The 18162-nt window shown below is 39.5% G+C and overlaps 1 protein-coding gene and 1 long non-coding RNA gene across 7 annotated transcripts in view; one reads left to right on the forward strand and one right to left on the reverse strand.

The window, feature by feature from the left end:
* Positions 1-18162, reverse strand: part of PATJ (PATJ crumbs cell polarity complex component) — a 157843-nt gene that overhangs the window by 2968 nt on the left and 136713 nt on the right. For 5 of the 6 annotated variants that reach the window (XM_053392227.1, XM_053392225.1, XM_053392226.1 and 2 more), the window contains 9 exons: positions 15890-16083; positions 14483-14630; positions 14197-14283; positions 12639-12756; positions 11501-11541; positions 10722-10844; positions 8351-8455; positions 4539-4642; positions 1290-1413 (listed from right to left, as the gene is read on the reverse strand). In XM_053392227.1, coding sequence (XP_053248202.1) covers positions 1290-1413; positions 4539-4642; positions 8351-8455; positions 10722-10844; positions 11501-11541; positions 12639-12756; positions 14197-14283; positions 14483-14630; positions 15890-16083 — 1044 coding nt within the window. The remainder of the gene's footprint in view (positions 1-1289; positions 1414-4538; positions 4643-8350; positions 8456-10721; positions 10845-11500; positions 11542-12638; positions 12757-14196; positions 14284-14482; positions 14631-15889; positions 16084-18162) is intronic. The other variant, XM_053392228.1, reaches the window with a different exon arrangement.
* On the forward strand, positions 379-12719 carry LOC128415678 (uncharacterized). The gene is made up of 3 exons (XR_008331036.1): positions 379-587; positions 10728-10856; positions 12625-12719. It is a non-coding gene; the product is annotated as an uncharacterized LOC128415678 (long non-coding RNA).

The following is an 18162-nucleotide window of genomic DNA, read 5'->3' on the forward strand; positions in this document are numbered from 1 at the left end:
TTTAAAACTAACACAATGCTGGCCAAGTAGGTCAGTGTTACCAGCTTTGCAAGATGAGATAACTGATGTATACTATTTGTGTCAGTTGCTGGGTGAATCGTTGAGTTGCTAGGTCACAACAAGAGCCCCCCTCAAGCATAGCATTCCAGGGGGCCATGGCAGGACTCCTGATTTTTTTTTATAATTAATGTCTAAACTAAGTACCTGAAGCTGTGCTAACCAGATTGCAAACAGTGTCCCATTTTCTAATACTCCCCTTTTAACTTTTTTCTTTCTTAAAAAAACTGATTGTGGGCATCTTTACATGTTCTCAGCTCTCCAATATTCCACATGCCTGTCCATTTATAATTTCTTGACAGAGACATCTTTTTTTTAAATGTCTGTTTCGCATTTCAGATTCTGCACATCTAAGCAAAGATTGAAACAAGATATGCACAACGGGCTGTGCATAAAATCTGATGCAACCTTGTCATATAATGCCCCAAACGGTTCAATTGGGAGTAAGAAACATGCAAATACGGAAAATAATGCAATGAACAAAGAATATGATACACCAGATCAACAAAGAGTAAAACACCCAGAAACAGGTACGTGAACACTTATTTGAATCTTTAAGTGGGAGAGGAACAAAGGATACACTTGATGCCAGAGGTATCATGGTGAACTAGGAGTGACGATAAATGCATGGCTGCAATTAAAACGCATGGCTTTGAAAAATCAAAATAGCAGCTGTGTAAACTTCTCTCCTGGTAACAGTAGCTCGGGAAGGGATTTGCACTGGTACCAGAGTTAAACCTCCCTTTCCCATGCGCTGAGATCTCAATTCTGATCAGCTCCTCCCCACAGCTGCTATTTTAAAAAAACTTGACATGTTATCACACATTAATTGCGAATTGGACCTCAGACTGGTGCTTTTAAAGGGGCCTTCAGCATCTAACTTAGGAAAATGACTTGTCTTCATTCCAAAAATGAGAGCTTGAGAGCCCAACACCTTTCTGAACTTTAAAGGGTGACTGTAAACACACCTTACATTTCAAGAACCTTTCCCGCTAAGAACTGTACATTGTTAAGGGTGGGGAGTGGACTGTAGCTCTGTGAGAGCTAAATTTTTAGCAACAGCCTGCTGGGGGTGTAGTTCCAATTTTCCAAGATATGGAAACTCACAGACTGCCCCCCACTTTCCCTAATCAAAGAGTGGCTTTGATCAAATTAAAATGAAATTAGTTGTTACAAATGTATTTTGAAGCAGCGAAGATACATGCATAGGTTCATCTTTTCTTGTCGATTACCTTTGCAAAAATGGTCTTGACATAAATAGGGAGGTCTCCATGGGGACTTCCATAGCCCCCTACAATACTAAATCCCAATCCATCTGAGCCTTTCTCCAACACAATAATCTTAGGCTGAGGTGATCTGGAAAACACAGCAAATGCCACTTAAAACAGAGCTTATTTAATAAGTGGAAAGGTAACCTAATTGAAACGGCTGCACACTGTCAGATCAATGGTGTGTATTGATCTAGTTGGCAGTAGCTCTACAGGGTATCAGGCAGAAGAGCCTTTCCAAGCACTGATATTGGAAAGGCCAAGGTCTGAAATTCAGATCTTGTGTACACAAAGGATACGCTCCACCACTGAGCTACTGGGCTTTCTCACGAATTAGCTATGTGAGACTAGTGCTGGCTCTAGGTTTTTGAAGGACCTTTGTAAATATGTCCTCAGTGAGACCCCTCCTTCTCACTGATGGCAATACTGTCCAATCCTTTGCACTACACTTTCCCTCTGGGCCTAATCCTCTCAACTTCCCAAAGTTGCACTCTAACAAAGACATGTGAAGGATACTGGTCTATCTCCTCAGTCTTCTCACTGGTTACATGCTGAGAGGGGGCAAATAAACAGACAATGACATCAAGGAGGCTGACACTGGGTTCCTTGCTGGAGAAAATAATAATAATAATAATAATAATAATAATAATAATAATAATAATAGTAAATTTATACCCCACCCATCTTGCTGAGTTTCCCTCAGGAAGTATGGGCCTCAGGAAGTGCCCAATGATGGCCTATAATAGAGCTGTTAAGGTTTCCTCCACCTCTGACTCTATATGCTTTTGTCAGCAGCATAAGAGGTAGGCATTGGCCAGTTGAACTTTTTCTCATCAGTGAAAACTAGAAAATGTTTAACTACTGATGTTTTTAGCTGTTCACAGAGGAGAACCATGGCATGAAGAAAGCTCACAAAAAGTTGGCAACACTAGGATAGCAGGAGTGCATAAGTGATTTGCTTTGCTTGATGCATGTACTTTTCAAAACAATTATATCTAGCAGAAACCTGTGCTCTGCTTACAGCAGGCAAGGACTAACCTATAGATTGTTGAATGGTATTGAAGTGAATTGCTACTCAGAAGATCCAGGCTGGAAGGAAAGTGGTTGTATGAAAGATGTTTGTGGCCCTGTGATTCCACAGTATATGTATTTTAAAATGAAGCTCACTATCTAAGAAGTGAAGCTACTAATGATGGCAGCTACAGATGAAAGAAGACAGTCCCAATATTTGTTTAACCACGACCAACGTGGAAGAGAATAATACCAGGGCAGCCCCCTTTGGAGAGGAGGTCAGCAAACCGCAAATCTTGAAGTTTTGAGATGTGCATCTGACTTGCAATGGAACCAACAGCAGAAATGAGCCCCCCCCCCTTTAAGGAAATAGATAAAACACCAATTGCTGAATTGGAATGTTTACAAGAAGACTGGGGAGTCATTTGATAAGAAATAACCCAGCACCATTCAATGAAACAGATGCAAAGAGTAATCTGAACTTGAGTTTTGGTGACTGGTGTTATCATGAATCAAAGGGGAGAAAAGACTAAAAGTAAAGCCAAAGAGAAACTTTATGGAGCATGCATCTACAAGCTTTTTCAGGAAGAGTGGGCAAAGCTGTTCTTCATTTAATTTCTCTAAGGGCAGATCATCTGGAATTGTAGTTGTCATAATTCAGCTCAAGCGAAAACGTAGCCAGATAAGGAGCAGAATCAACATGACAACACATCAGTGGAGGAAACTCAGGAGGATTGGTTGTCACAAGTCAATCAGAATAATAATAATAATAAAACCCTCCAAATCTTCTGGCAGCCTGGAAGATTTACATTTGCATATTTTTGTGTTATTAGCAATTATATTCAAGACTAGCAGCTGAAAACAAAAATGTTTACATAATCTATCAAGGGAAGAGGCTGAGGACAGCCAAGCATTTCAACAGGTGCTCTTGAACAACAAAAGCATATCTAACCCTTGTTCCTAAAATAATAGAGATGGGATGTATCATTGGGTCTACTGACATACAGGCAGGATACTCCCTACGCAAGTTCTAAAAAGAGCAGCGACCCTACCCAAAGTCTATACTAAGAAAAGGAGAATGATACAACCCATACCATGTAGGAAATTGCATAGTTGCTTATATGCCTAATTTATAGGGCTTCTTTTAGTCATGAAGAAGGGCAAGAAGCAAGGTAGGAGACTGAGGTCCAACCCACCCACCCTGCAATGCTCTGAAAACCCCACTGATTTTCTCTTTCTCTTGCTGATATACTCCTCCCCTCCCCTCCTTTCACAAGGTCTAGAGATCACATGTTGTATGAAAAATTCTTCATTGTGCAATACTTATTCAGAATCACTGGATAAATACAACCCTGACATTATTCAGACTGAAAGATGTCACAAGGAAGCAGCAAAAGTAAGATGCATAAGGCAAGAGGTACATTAAGGAAAAAGACTCCCTAAATAGAATAGAATAGATAATTTATTACAGTCGGAGACCAGCTTATAAAACACACTTGGACTCCCTAAGTATTTCAATCAAATGGACAGGGTGGCATTTTACAAGGAAAATTCCAGTGCATTTGTGGATCTTGACTACAGAGAAAAGAATCATCTGCCCTTGGTGTGATAGTCTATTAGATTTATGCATGAAGACTGATACTGCACATGCCTATTCAAATGTAAGCCCCACTAAGTTCGATTACTTCCAAGTAAGATGGTATAGATTGCAGGATAAATCTTTCATCCCACCGAATTTGGAAAATCTAACAATGTGTATTAAGCTACAATCCACCCCCCTCTACAATCCATTTATATGCATCTCCATTATTTCAGACAACATGGGGAAGAACCAAGATCTAGACAACACCACCTCAAATACTCAACATACCATAATGAAATCACCCCAGCTAAACCATTCAACTGGCTTCACTAGCAGCCATACCATCTGCTGCACCTAACTAATGGCAATTTTTGACAACAGCATGGAATTCAAAATTTTGGAGTTATGGAAGCTCAAATTGTTACGGCAACTTAAAAGCCTTTTAGCTATAGAAAACAAGGGACAAATTATAATGCATGCTCAAAGTCCAAAGTAATTTGTTAAAACTGATCGCAAGTCCAAATATCAATGCCATTAAACTGAGAGCATTCTCAACTTCTTCAGAGCAATGTTTTGCTTCCTCTAGAAAACTTAAGTATCAGCACAACATGCATACTTACTCTGGGTCTTCAGGATGGTTTTCTGTAGGTGGGCTAAAATTAGTGCTAGCAGTCATGCTCTCTAGCTGGCTGGCGATGGCACTGATGTTGGTGTCAGCTACAACCTGCAAGACAAAGTGAAAGTGACAAATCTATACATATATCTTAGCTAGCATATTATCAACCAGCAAATTCTGTATTCTTAGAAAGCCACTTTTCCTAATTAAAACGGAACTTTAACTGATGAGTGAATTGTGGAAGCACTCAAGACTGTAGCATTGTTAAAGCTAAGTGGATAAAGACATCATTTGTGCCTAGAGAGAAGGCTAATGAAAGCCATTTATATAACCTGGGACTCAGCTACATTAGTAAAGAAAAAGCGTTTTATATGCGTTATAACAGTGTGACACCAGATGGCGCTGTGGAGTCCCACCTTTAGCCAACGTGATTTCCCATTATGAAGTTTACAACACGTTTTCCAGAAACACTTTTTGTTGTGTCTAGATCTACCCCTATTCAGCTTTTCAAAAGAAAAGAAGGTATGTTTGCCCAGAAGTAAATCCCCTGAGTTAAATGAGATTTACTTCCAGTTAAGCATCTATAGGACTGCAGCCTGTATAAATGCACACATGTATGATGCTTATTTTCTTCTAGACTTGGAAAGCAAGTAGATGAACATATTAAACTCCTACCCCTTTTGCCTTACCTGTATTCATTGCAAGAACGCATTAAGCTTTTTGCACATGCTATTTTTGGACACAAAGATTAGCGAATCAAGAAGGGGCTCAATAATGCTTACCTCCAAGAAGAGGAACAGCATTAGAAAATTATCCGGCTACAGGGAGCTGGGTGTCAAATGACCACTCCTACAGGAGATTGTCTTGGCCAAAAGTCCTCTATGGGGGTTTTCTTTGCCTCCCCTCCAAATTTTATTCTTTTACATCTGTGTTGTTTTGCTGAAAGCTGCTTCCATGAAAACTTGGATTGGACTGGCCATAAATTGAGCTACTTACCAACTGGGGGGTAATAGGTTGGTTCATTTATAAGATGACCCAATGCAAGAATGGTGAAACATGCCTATCTCTAAAAGAAGCCAGCATGTCTTTTCACCCAATTAATGTATTACTGAGTCAGCTAATAAAAGGCTACTTTCTCCTCTGAGTGAAGTTGGTTCACATAAGAGAAGAAATCTAGTGGCATGGTCCAGTTTTGATATCCTAACCCTCAGTGTTCTTAAAATAAATGGTCCAGATTTCAGAATCACAGCGTATTGATTAAACAGCAGATAATATTTTATATGCTTGTTCTGTCTTACTCATAAGGCAGAATAATACTATAATTTTCCAGTAGGATGGGAAAACAGCTAAAATGCCCGTGCTTTGTGGTTAAAAACAACAGCAAAACCTGGCAGGAGAACATATCTATATTCACCCATCTGTGGCTGGCAGTAAGAGCATATCAAAGTTCAACAACCTTGCAAAAAGCTTCCCCTTATCTCATTACTACACCTGCAGACAGCTGATTAAATTAACTAGCAGCATCCAAACAGCGAGGAGGGATGAAATATTCCCCCAGGATCCTAATCTCCCATTTGCAAACAGCATTAACAAACTCCTTTGCCATCCTGCCCCAGGACGTATCGACTATAAAGCTTTCCACACCAGTGGATACAATTATCTGACCTTTCATAGCCAGTGACTATGAGGTGGTTTAGCAGATAATAGAATTACTTAATGATGTGTCACTCATGATTATCAAATTGATAGGATGAGTTCACTTCTGTGGTGCGAATTCATCAATGGGCAAATGAGAAGTACAGTTATTTAAAATGAAATATAACTATTTCCTATTCATCACATCCATTTTTTTTTGCTGATCTGTTTGGATACAGGAACGTAAACAAGACAAGTTGCACAATGACTCTTAAATGTCTTTTCTACAAAAAAAGATTTTTTTTTGGTAGAAATTTTAATTTTAATGCATATTTAATGCAAAAATTGAAAGTGAATAAATAACAAACAATTAAAATATGTGCATTGTATTATTTTTGTAGGTCAATTATTATTAAATAAGAACCATACTGCAGGGGGGAGAGGTAGCCTTTTAAAAGATGAATAACTGAACAATCTGCTTTTCTGGAAGTGTTGATATAACAGACATGTAATGAGTAACAGACATGTCATGAGCAAGCATATTTAATCTTGTATCCCCATAGAATCTGGTTTCCTGCCATTTTAAAATAATACTGTTCTCATTTTGGGGACAGTGTAGGTATAATCACAATACTTCTGGAGTGACAGCAGTAGTATGGTCATATGCCCAGCTCATGTCAGTGCTATTTTCTATTAACTTTCAAAGATGGAAACAAATGTCACTTCACTGTTTATTAACAACTATGGCATCTGCTCATAAAGTTCACCATCCAACTTCGGCTGGGATTTTTATTCTGGGCTTGTTCATGTGGTGATAATGGTGACCTCAGTTGCATTAGATTGGCTCTATCTATCAAAATTATTTTTGTTAATTTGCCAAGTTTCAGTATTTTAAAATCTTGCTTAGCACCTGTTACTATCATTAGAACCTATTGCCCTGAGCACAGGCAGGCCTTACCTTATCAGACTAATTTCAACAAAATCTACATAAAGCAGATATGCTCCCCCAAACCCTCTTTGGGCTCTTTTCTTAAATGGAGTTTTGCCCCTTACATTTTTTAAAAAAAAGATTCTGTAACGTTCTGCAAACATTTGGGTTTCCCTGAGAATCCTGATAAATTGCCTTCTCCAGAGGGCCCCATTTTGGCTACAATCATGGCAGCATTCACTATATGGAGTGAGTCTAACATAACCTCAGATAGCAGCTTTAATTTGGTCAGTTTACCATTTATTGCACTAGCAAAGGCATTCACGGATAAGACAAGAGCTAGAACAGGGGCAGATGAGGGATGTTTTTAAATCCCCATTTATATTCCTCCTGGAATTTGTGGTTTTGCATTCCTCTTTCTTGTGGAGTGGCACCAGTGCATTAGAAATTTGCCTTTCTTCTGTTTTGCTATGCATTCATAACATTTATTGTTCTGCCCCCATATGGGTTATTGCTGAGAATGAGCGCTTGTGTAAATTGCTTAAATCCGGGAGTGGGAGGTGGTGTGGTATTTAAAAGCGTTTAACTCCCTGTCCCATTATTTCCTTCCTTTATCACGGCAACCCTGTGAAATAAGTTTGGTTTTATTAAGAGCATGCCCATATTTTTTTTTTTTAGATGAGCTGTAAGCATGTTCATTAGCTCTACTAAGAAAATAAATGCTTTTCCATACAAACACGAAGGGAGTCATCTTACTAGATAACACACCTTTTCCCTTCCTCCTGCCAAATTAAGACGATAGATCAATTGTACTATCCAAGTACTGCCACTTGGTTGATAACCAGCCATATATAGCGGTTCAAAATAAGCAATGCTATTTCTCGTGCCCCCTCCTGCTTTGAAGAACAAATAAGGTTACAATGATTGGCAGCTCCATCAAACCTATGTAGCAAGAGGGGGGAATTTGTTTTTGTTTCAAAAGTGACAGAAACTGAAAGCCTAGATGATTTTTCATGTACAGCAAGAAGTCGTTCCCTCTCCCCCTCACAGTTTTATAGGATCATGTTCTCAGTGTGTATGGACAAGAATAAAGCACTCTTGAATGAAATAATTTCTTGCTTTCATCTTGCATAATTCAAATCAGCAAGAGCCTTGCCGTGCTGTGATGCCTTGCGCCACTGATGCTCAGCCTTTTCTTTAAAAACACCATTTATCTATCCTTGTGCAGCCGCATGTTCAATTTATCATCATACCTGCAGGATAATGCTCCCGAAAGCACTCTTCAGTAGATTAACTACATCAGCGTGAGACAGCCCATCCAAAGGCTGCCCATTAATACTGACAATCCGATCGCCAACCTAAAAGGAAAAAAGAAAAGTACAATAGCTACAGAAAAATTGCTGGCATTAAGGAAAATTGGAAAAAAGCTCAATGTTTCTTGCAAGTTCTGACTCTGCATACTCATGCTTCCCGGTTATAGAAAGACAATAGAGATCTGCTATATTTTCACTGATCATTGAGTACTTTTCATAGGGAGGATAAAACACTCCTCCTGGAAGTAGTAGAACACAAACAAAGAGCTCCTACTTCACTGATAAATTTTGGAAGCAGAGAATTACACCAAAACACATCCTAAGTAGCAAAAGCCTACAGCAGTCCAAGCACATGCATGTGGCGCACAAAAGCACATTCTTTCAATATGCAGCGTCATGAGAGAAATCACATGATCTCTGGTAGATAATATATCTGTGACCACAGATGTCAATGGGGTACATAGGAAGCAATACTTACCTTGAAGATATAGGGTTTAGTATTAATTTTCTGCAACAGCCTGTTTAATTTTCCATTTGTCTCACTTAAATAAAGTGTGACATAAATGGCATGACAGTTATCACTGGCCTCATCACCTCCACACAGAGTCCTAACATTCACCTAAAGAAGCAGGTCGACCCAAACAGTCTTACAGCAGATCCAGATGAAGTTCAGTCTTGAGGCCAGTTCACACAGTGAAAAGGCAGCTTGTTTCCCCACACAATCTTCTTCCTATACACAAATTCATCCCTGACATGTGATACGGAGTAGAGTACTACTGCTATCATGGAAATCGCTGTAGGGTACATATGTGTACCAGTGGTGCACACAATATGGCTCCCCATGTTCCCAGGATAAGTTGTTGTTTTCTGAGTGGGAAGAATTCCAGAGCTGTATAGTAAACAGTTGAAACGCCTCTCTGCGAGCTCTTTTTCTTTTAGCAAGAGTGCATGAACAGTTCAGGAAAGAAGGCACTTATAACTTATCTTGCTGTTTTTAGGTGACCATAATCTTTATGGTACTTATGCTTGCATCTTTACATCGCTATGGTTAAGTATATTGATACAAAAGCTACAAAGATATTCTACCTTCAAAAATAAAATGGTACTATTAACCAAATAGTAGGCACTAAATCTCGGAGCCATTTCAGGCAATCAAAACATGCTTCGGCTTTCCACGGGAGACATTTCTTTTTTTTTAAAAAAAGAGGTTATTTCTATGCATATCTTTACTGAATACCCTAAACATTTAGGGCCAAGTAAGACTTTCAGGATCTTTGCCACCCAGTGTATTCTTTGGGGTCCCTGGGGACTTGGGCTGTTTGCCATGGCTTGGGCTGTTTGCCAAAACAGCTGCTGGCACTTGGAAAGAGTTCCTATGATTGCAGAAGCTGAAAAATACATGGTGGCAATGACAGAAATAATTGCTTTGAACCTATGGCTGTACCCATGGATTTCCCGGGTCACAATTTAAGTTCTCTACACACATGTTTCATCAGGAAAGTCAAATAACATAGTGTTGAGCACATTTTAAGTGTCTGAAGTGGCTGCTCAATCACCAAATACTTGGTTAAATAGAAATCATCTTTCTTAGAGTTTGGCAGAGATGAAGGTACATAGAAGACACAATGGCCCAGTTTGCAGATCATCTTAAACCAGAGTTTAAAACTAACTATCATTTAATGTGAGTGAAACAAACTGCCAAATCACAAGCAGTAAGTCAAGAACAATACTTATGTTTTGTTTGGAGGAAACATGAGCCCTGGTCCAGATGACATGACAAGCCAGGCTTTGGCTTTGCTGTGCCTGCAGTGCAGGATCAGGGGTGCGACACTATGGGAACTTCTGAGCAGTGTGCACTAGCAAACTGCTTGTTCACATGACATCACAGTTTGCTTTGAACTATGGTTTAATGTGAAGCACAAACCAGGACAGTGGATCTAGCACAAGACAATCCATATGGGTTTTAAGTAAATTCATAGAGACAATTTGTGTTCTTTCAGCTTCCTTGCTTTGTTGAAATGGCAGATTGCATGACATGACTCACACCCTTGGTTCCAGAAACCAGAGTCCATTTAAAAGGCAATTTTCTATTATTACTCTTATACAATCTCTCACAGTAGTTGACACAGGTTGTTTTGCTAATCAGAAGTAAGAAAGAAGCACATTTCACAGTTGGAAATAGAATGGAAATGCCTGTCCGAGTATATCCAACAATATATAACCCTTGCAGTTTTCTTGGGGGGGGGGGGATAAAATCAGCAACAAGTAAATAAAGACAATATATATGGATAATTTTATATTTTTCACTTACTTTTAGTTTATGTGTACGTGCTGCTACTCCACTGGCTTGAATCATGGCGATGAAGATTGGAATGTCTCCCAATGGGCTTCCTTTGCCCCCAGCTATACTGATACCAAGAGCATCATTTGGACCCTTAACAGAGAGGTTAGCAACATAACTATTTGTGTTGACATCATTCAAGACATTTAACACATGGGCCTTAGTAATAAATAAAACCAAGCATGACAGTGATGCGAAATTTCTAGCAATTTCCTGTGCATCATTCAATATTGATTTAGCAACAACTAAGTCCAGGAGATAATCCTTATGCGTGTATGGAAAGCCTGTTCAATTGGAGAAGTAAAACACAACCTAAAGGCAGCCACTGGTTCTTTTATATGAGACTCCTATTGATCCACAGAACCCTTAATTTGGTAGCAACTCATGCACATAAGCTGTGGAAAGATGATGGCACATACATCACATACAAAGGCCACAACAAATACTACACCACTAGTAGGTATTAATATAATTTTACTAAGGATGGGTGAGCAAAATGGCCAAACTCTGTTTTGGTCCCATGTTCACATACAGCCCAAAGCGAGTTCATCACCTCTCATTAAAAAAAATAAAAATCTGAAAATAAAAGCTGAACATTTTTTTTTTAGAAACAAATGTAGAAATGTTTTGAGTTTGTTTTTTTTAAAGAAACAAACGCAGCTAACTTTTACACACGGAAAGAACCTTATGTAGCTCCTTTCACTTAAAATAAGAACTAAATGCTTTGAAAAGTAAGAAAAGCTACTCACTCTTGTTATTTCCACAGTCCTCGGGCTCATATCTGTCCCAACTAATAAAGAAATGAACAATTAATTTCTGTAATTAAGAGATAATGCCATCAGGAGATTATAGTCCCTGGTTGCCGTTTCAAAATTATCACAATTGTTTATTATCAAAATTGTTTATGCCAGAGCAAGAAATACATTATGCAACTGGAAAAGGACTTAGCGCCTGCCGTTCACCGAGCATGGAAGTGGGGAACCCATTATCCACTGAAGTGTGTTCAAGTGTATACCCCCAATAGACACAAGGTGACTGTTGCATATCTTTGCCCAGAGATGGTGATACAATATGGATGTCCTTTGCCTAACTTTTGCTTTATTAGGTTTGTTGCAAATGACAAATACTAGGGGTGTGCAACTACAAGCCTTGGTCTGGAACCTAATTCAGTGCTTTGGGAAACAGCAAGCCCTGATCTGAAACGCTTTGTAGGCTGACCAATGTAGTTTGGAGTCTGTCTGAATTTGCTCTCTGTCCTGATCACTATTGGGAGATTAAAAACTAGCTATAGGTTTTCTTGACAATGGGTGAAATGTGCAAGCATAGTTGCCCTTGCAGAGTGCATAAAGTCTGCTACCTTATAGGCAAATATTTTGGTCAGTGAACACCCCAAATAAATACCTTACAGTGCTTAACTACATACACTAAAATGTTCGTAACTAGAATTAATTGCAGATATATTGGGGGGGGGGGGGAACCATATAGCTGAAAAATTAAAGTCTTGCCGGGCTTTTCCTTCAGTATTTAGAAATGAGTTGGATATGCCAGTTGCCCATTACAAATTAAGTAGTTTATTGGGCCCTGAACCTTAGTAGGTAACAGCCAACTTTAGATGTTGCACAAAGTGGACTCAAAAAAGGAAAAACAGGACCTGGGCCACTTCAAATACAATGTGAGAAACTGTAATTAGCACATTAGGAACTCCTAATCATCTGCTCCATATTTCACAGGACTATTTCATATTTAGGAGTTATTGCTAAGAATTGCTTCCTTGCTACATACAGAAGTAAATACCTAACTGGGTTTTATAAATAAACAGAATAAGATGGCAGTGAACATTCAGCATAATTCACAGGGTTGTATTGGTTTGCAGGTTCTGTCCCATACCCGAGTTTCTGTGAGAGGAATCAGCAGACGACCTCTTAGTGCTGACAAAATTCTGTAAAGTGGAGATAACTGGAGCAAATGTAGGGTGAAAGTGGCTATGAACACTGTGTTGGCTTATCTGAAATGCAAAGGCAAAACCGGTAAGGATGAAGGAAGGAACCAAGTTGTATTTTGTATCTGCAGAAGCTTCCAGTCCTCTGGCAGGCCATCCCCCACACAATGTATTACAGAAATCCAAAATGGAAGTTATCAGAGTTTTTCTTGTTCAGTATCCATCCATGGCCTCACTAAAGAATGAATAAATAATATCTGCAAACCTGCTCCCCTCACTATGACATTGGATGAGAACTTCCAGAAGCACTGACAGATTGTGCTACTAAGAACTCTCACAGACAGCTGCTGACACTAATGTTCAACAGATAAGTCACATGGAAGCACTCGTTTTTCTTTTACATATGGATGCCCAACATCTGTGTTTAAAAAAGGTTCAAAGAGACTGGATGGTAGACAGACAACACAATTCTGCTTGGCTTCTTAACTAGACCAAGTAAGAGAGAATTTACAGAATAAACTCCAGGAAAGCTTTGAGAGGTTAGAACTCCTATGTGTTCTAATACAGCAAGAGTATTTCACCGAAACATTTCATTTGCCAACCAAATCTGGTGCCCAGCTGCCAAGTTTTAGCTGTGCAGTCTTGTGTGTGAAAAAATCGAAAACCTCCTCTAGCTAAACAGATTTTTAGGCCACAGAGTGCTAATGAAATTTCTGCAGAATCTGGATTAGTGCTCCTCAGGGTGCATGGAGAATTCATTAGCAGTAGCTGTCAGTTCTCTAGAGTTCTCTTCAAACTAGCAGGGAATAAGGCAAAGGAATAATACACATGTTGACTGGGAAGGTTGCAGTGCAGCAGTTCAGGTGAAGCAAAATTAGAGCTTGGCACTTGGGTGTCTGCGACAGAAGGGCACACAGGCTGGAAAATGACAGCAAGCGGAAACAAGAACTGGTGATAAATGACTTAGTTAACAATCTCCATGCTTTCCTGTGAAAATCCTAGCGATTGCTGGCCAGCTCTCTTAAGTCAGAATACAATACAGCCTTTTCTTTAGTATTGGCACATGTTATTTGCATAATGTTGATACATGACTTTTTTCAACTGTTTCCCACATATTTTATTGCTGAAAAGCTTGCTAGGCATATTGGTGGCTCCAAGTGGACCGAAGGGCAAGATAAAAGTGAAAACAAAATCTATTGTTCGCAGCCTGTCGGTGCAATTATTGATTTCATTTTAAAAAAGTACATGTGCACAGTAAAATTGCCCATGTATTATGAAATGGAATGCCAAGCCATTTTCTGTCTCTTAAGGTGGATGTATTGTCCAATGGTTAATACACAGACATATGGGTCACCCAAAATATTGAAACAACAACCTTGACTCTCTGGGTTACAACTATAGCTGGGCTGTAAGACCAATTTCCAGAATTACAAGGTCAAATCTTCACATCCTGAGTTTTATATCATCAGCTTCCCATTTCTTATTAATGCACCATCTGCCACTAACCTGACTGTTTTGAGATGTCTTCCGTGATGACAGCCAAGATCCAGCTTTCAGTCGTCCAATCTCTAGTTGTACAAGCCCTTGGGCACACTTTGGATATGCAAAGAAACATACAGCATTTACACCCTGGTGGCTTTTTAATTTCCCCCCTAGATATATTACCCCCACCCCCATGCAAACAATCATACTTTTGCCTAAACCACAACCACATGGTAACGTAAAAAAAAACACCGGTTTCCAGAAACCTTGCAAGCATGATTTAGTGCTCAAGAATACACTATGCACTTACCTTAAGAATTGTAGCAACCACCTCTTGTGAAGCATGCCTTACATCCTCCCCATTGACAGACAAGATCTGATCCCCTTGAATTAGCCTCCCATCAAGGTCAGCGGCTCCTCCTTTTACGACGTCAGAGATAAATACTCCACTTCCATTTCTAACAGTTGAAAAGAAGCACAGGCATTGCTGCACCACTAAAAATATTTTCTAAAAACAATTTGCACATTGTATGTTCTCTGTTGCTCTGCATTTTAGTCTAGGTATCTAATGATATCCCCCCCCCCCTTCTAGACTTTTTATCTGCTCTTATTCGATTTTTATGGTTGTACTACTGCTTAATGTGCTATGTATACTGGTAATTTTCAGTTGTGGGTTTTATTATTATTAACCAGTGGGATATAACTGTAACAAGCAAATAAATAGTTGTTAAAAGGTACATACAATTCCTAGGAATATAGGCATTTAGATATTGCTATCCAGGACAAGCTCCTGCCAACCTAGCAGTTCGAAAGCACATCAAAGTGCAAGTAGATAAATAGGTACCGCTCCGGTGGGAAGGTAAACGGCATTTCTGTGTGCTGCTCTGTTTGCCAGAAGTGGCTTAGTCATGCTGGCCACATGACCCGGAATCTGTACGCCGGCTCCCTTGGCCAATAAAGCGAGATGAGCGCCGCAACCCCAGAGTCGGTCACGACTGGACTTAATGGTCACGGGTCCTTTTACCTTTATCCAGGACAAGCAACACAATACAAATCCTGTCTTGAGTTTTAAGGAGCAGCTACTTGAATCACAGAAGAATTATAGAGTTGGAAGGGACCATAAGCATCACCTAGGCCAACCCACTGCTGCTCAATGTGGGGCTCAAACCCACAGCTCTGAGATTAAGAGTCTCATGTTGTCTACCGACTAAGCTATTCCTCTTAATGCTTGTTCATCAGACCACACACTGGTCTTAAAATGAAAACACTGGTTTTCTTATGTGGCTAAATCATTCTTGCTATCAGTGTACTCTCAGAAATCGATTTACGGCGGTCAACATTATTACTTCCATATTTTAGATAGGATGCTGAGAGACTTAACAGCTTGCCTAAGGTTGCCTCGTGAGTCAGAAGCTGAGGTGACATTTTGGAACATTCTGACTGGCAGCTGTCATTACACTACAGTAGCTCTCAGGTACTAGGTTTGTCCTCCTAAATGTAAAAGGAAAATCAGATTCAGGTATAATGCATCTAATTGCATGTTTCACCCTTCTACTTGTAGAAAAGCTAAAGGTGTAACCACCATTACAAATATTGCACCTGTTCTGAAAGAGCACATAATCTTTGCAGCTTATTCTGTGGAGGGATCTTCAGTTTAAGAGAAGACAAGGCTCTGTAACGTTCTGCACACAGAGCTATGATTAAGTGTAACCCTTACCGTTTCCCAACAATGCTTAGCCCTAAGCCTCTGCCCATTTTCCTTTGTAAGTCCACATGGAAAATTTCCAAATTCTCTTCATCTTTATAATGAGCTTCATCTCTATACACAACCAGTTGTACTTTCTGAGGCGTCTGTCTCAAGGCTGTTATAGCATCTTCATGGCTGGCATTCCTCAAGTCTATGCCATTAACCTAGAATAAAACAGCAGCATATTATATTCTTTGCTTATTGGATTTTAATTAGTCTAGCAAAGTAATACTTCAGAACAAATCACAATTTCTATCGTTAAAGAAGTCATGTGAATAAAGGAAGCAACACTTTAGCAGCATTTCATGCGCAAAATCATGTAGCCAGGAGGTCTGAAAGAGTCCCACTGCAAAATCCCAGAACTTCCACTCTATGCTAGTCATTCTTGTTCACTGATTAATACAATTTATTGTATTATTTCATTTTAGGTTGCAGTTGTAGAAAAGCAAGGTTAGAAGAGGCCAGATGTCCGCTAGCATACTATTGTCACATGCCACCCTGATCTCCAAACGCTGCAAGATTCCAGGAATACCAGGCACGCTGGGACCAGGGTATGTGTTTCCTTTTGGACAACGAGGCACAGCAGAATCTGTGGTTATTTACACATATACAGAACCTGTGCCTAGATGGAGAGTGCAGAGCATTCATATCCCGAGAGGGTCCTGTTCCTTCCACTGCTGCACCCTCAGATCCCAAACATTGTGTCTGACCCTCTCTGCAGTATAAAACAAGACAGCCTGCCTTGAGCTCTAGCCCCCACCCAGCTTGCAAAACTCACATTTCCCCTGTTAGCTTACATCATCTAAACTAAAATCCTACACCCTTTAAACCCCCATCGTCTCTTCCCACTAACACACAGCTGGAGGAGGGGCCCCACCCCTCCTGGTCTGGCATACCCTAGTCTTCACCCTCCTAACAGCTTTCTGGATGGGTCAATAGCTCGGCCATTAATATCTTTGTTCCTCCTATGACCCACACTCAGCTGGCTATCCCAGGCTGGCCTGGCTCATTAGCATAAGATGAATCCAGTGGAGTTTGGCACAGTTTAATAAAACCTTGATTAATTCCAATTTTTAATAAATCCAGGAATTATGGGGAGAATCTAGCAGCCAGTTTAGGGGATCCTTGCCCCTTCCCCCAATGTATAACAGTACTCTGTAATGTGGTCAATTACCTTTATGTTTACTACCTTAACTGAAGCAGAACCATTTTAAAAAATGATTGGTCATGAACATACATAGTATCCATTTTTAGTTTCTGATGACGTAAGAATTTTTAAGCATACATTAGGAAGAACTATCATCCATGGATCCTCATACAAGTTCCATGGGAAACTTTCTTAGCATTTTATAGTACAAATTCAGCATGTCCGAAGTCTATTCAGTAGAATACTTTTTGAAATATAGATTAATTATCATCATCAATCACCCACCCTTCATCCTAAGGACCCAGGGTGGGTAATAAATTTAAGCAACAATGATTTACACTAGCCACCAAAACAGAGGGATGTAGACTTAATATCTGCTTATGGTTTGGAGGGCTAAGACTCTTCATTTTTGTAAACATGTTAGAACATATATACCAGTAGCTGTTTAGCCATTAATTTGTAACCAGTGTTCTTTTTCTGTTAAGATTTAGCAATTCGATAATTTGAATCATAAGAGAATAATTTTTCTAGATTCCAATAGATGGCACACCAGACCACCACTGCAACTTTAAATTGCTCTTAAAACTAATGCTACAGTTAAAACATTTCAGTTTAATGAACAGAGTCAGGATCACTACTTTATTTTTAAACATTTTCTTTAGTTTTTACCTGGACTAATTTTCTGTTTGATTTACCCTGGTAAATCTAGTAACATGAATCAAAGCCCACAGGAGCCTGATTCCCGGAATTTCATTCTGGACTGGTAGCTATGTTCTTCTCTTAAACTCACAGGTCATGTAGTTAGGATAGATGGGATTATGCAGTAAACTTTAACTAGGGGAGTTTTGGTGGAGCACTGCAGCCCTCAGCAATGGTTAAATTGTATATAACTTTAATCTTGCATATTGTAAACTTCATATTGTATGTAATAGTATTTTCCTTTCTCAATAATTCATTCATGTATAATGTGCCCTTGATACTATTATGCTTATACTTTGTATAAACCAAAATGCATTCGCCGGTTTTCTGATGATGCATTTAAAATAAATCTTTCCAAACAGATTTTGGCCTATCGGTCACCACCCTCTTGCCCACC

The sequence above is a fragment of the Podarcis raffonei genome, chromosome 6 (assembly GCF_027172205.1).
Source record: "Podarcis raffonei isolate rPodRaf1 chromosome 6, rPodRaf1.pri, whole genome shotgun sequence".
Classification (NCBI taxonomy): Eukaryota; Metazoa; Chordata; class Lepidosauria; order Squamata; family Lacertidae; genus Podarcis; species Podarcis raffonei.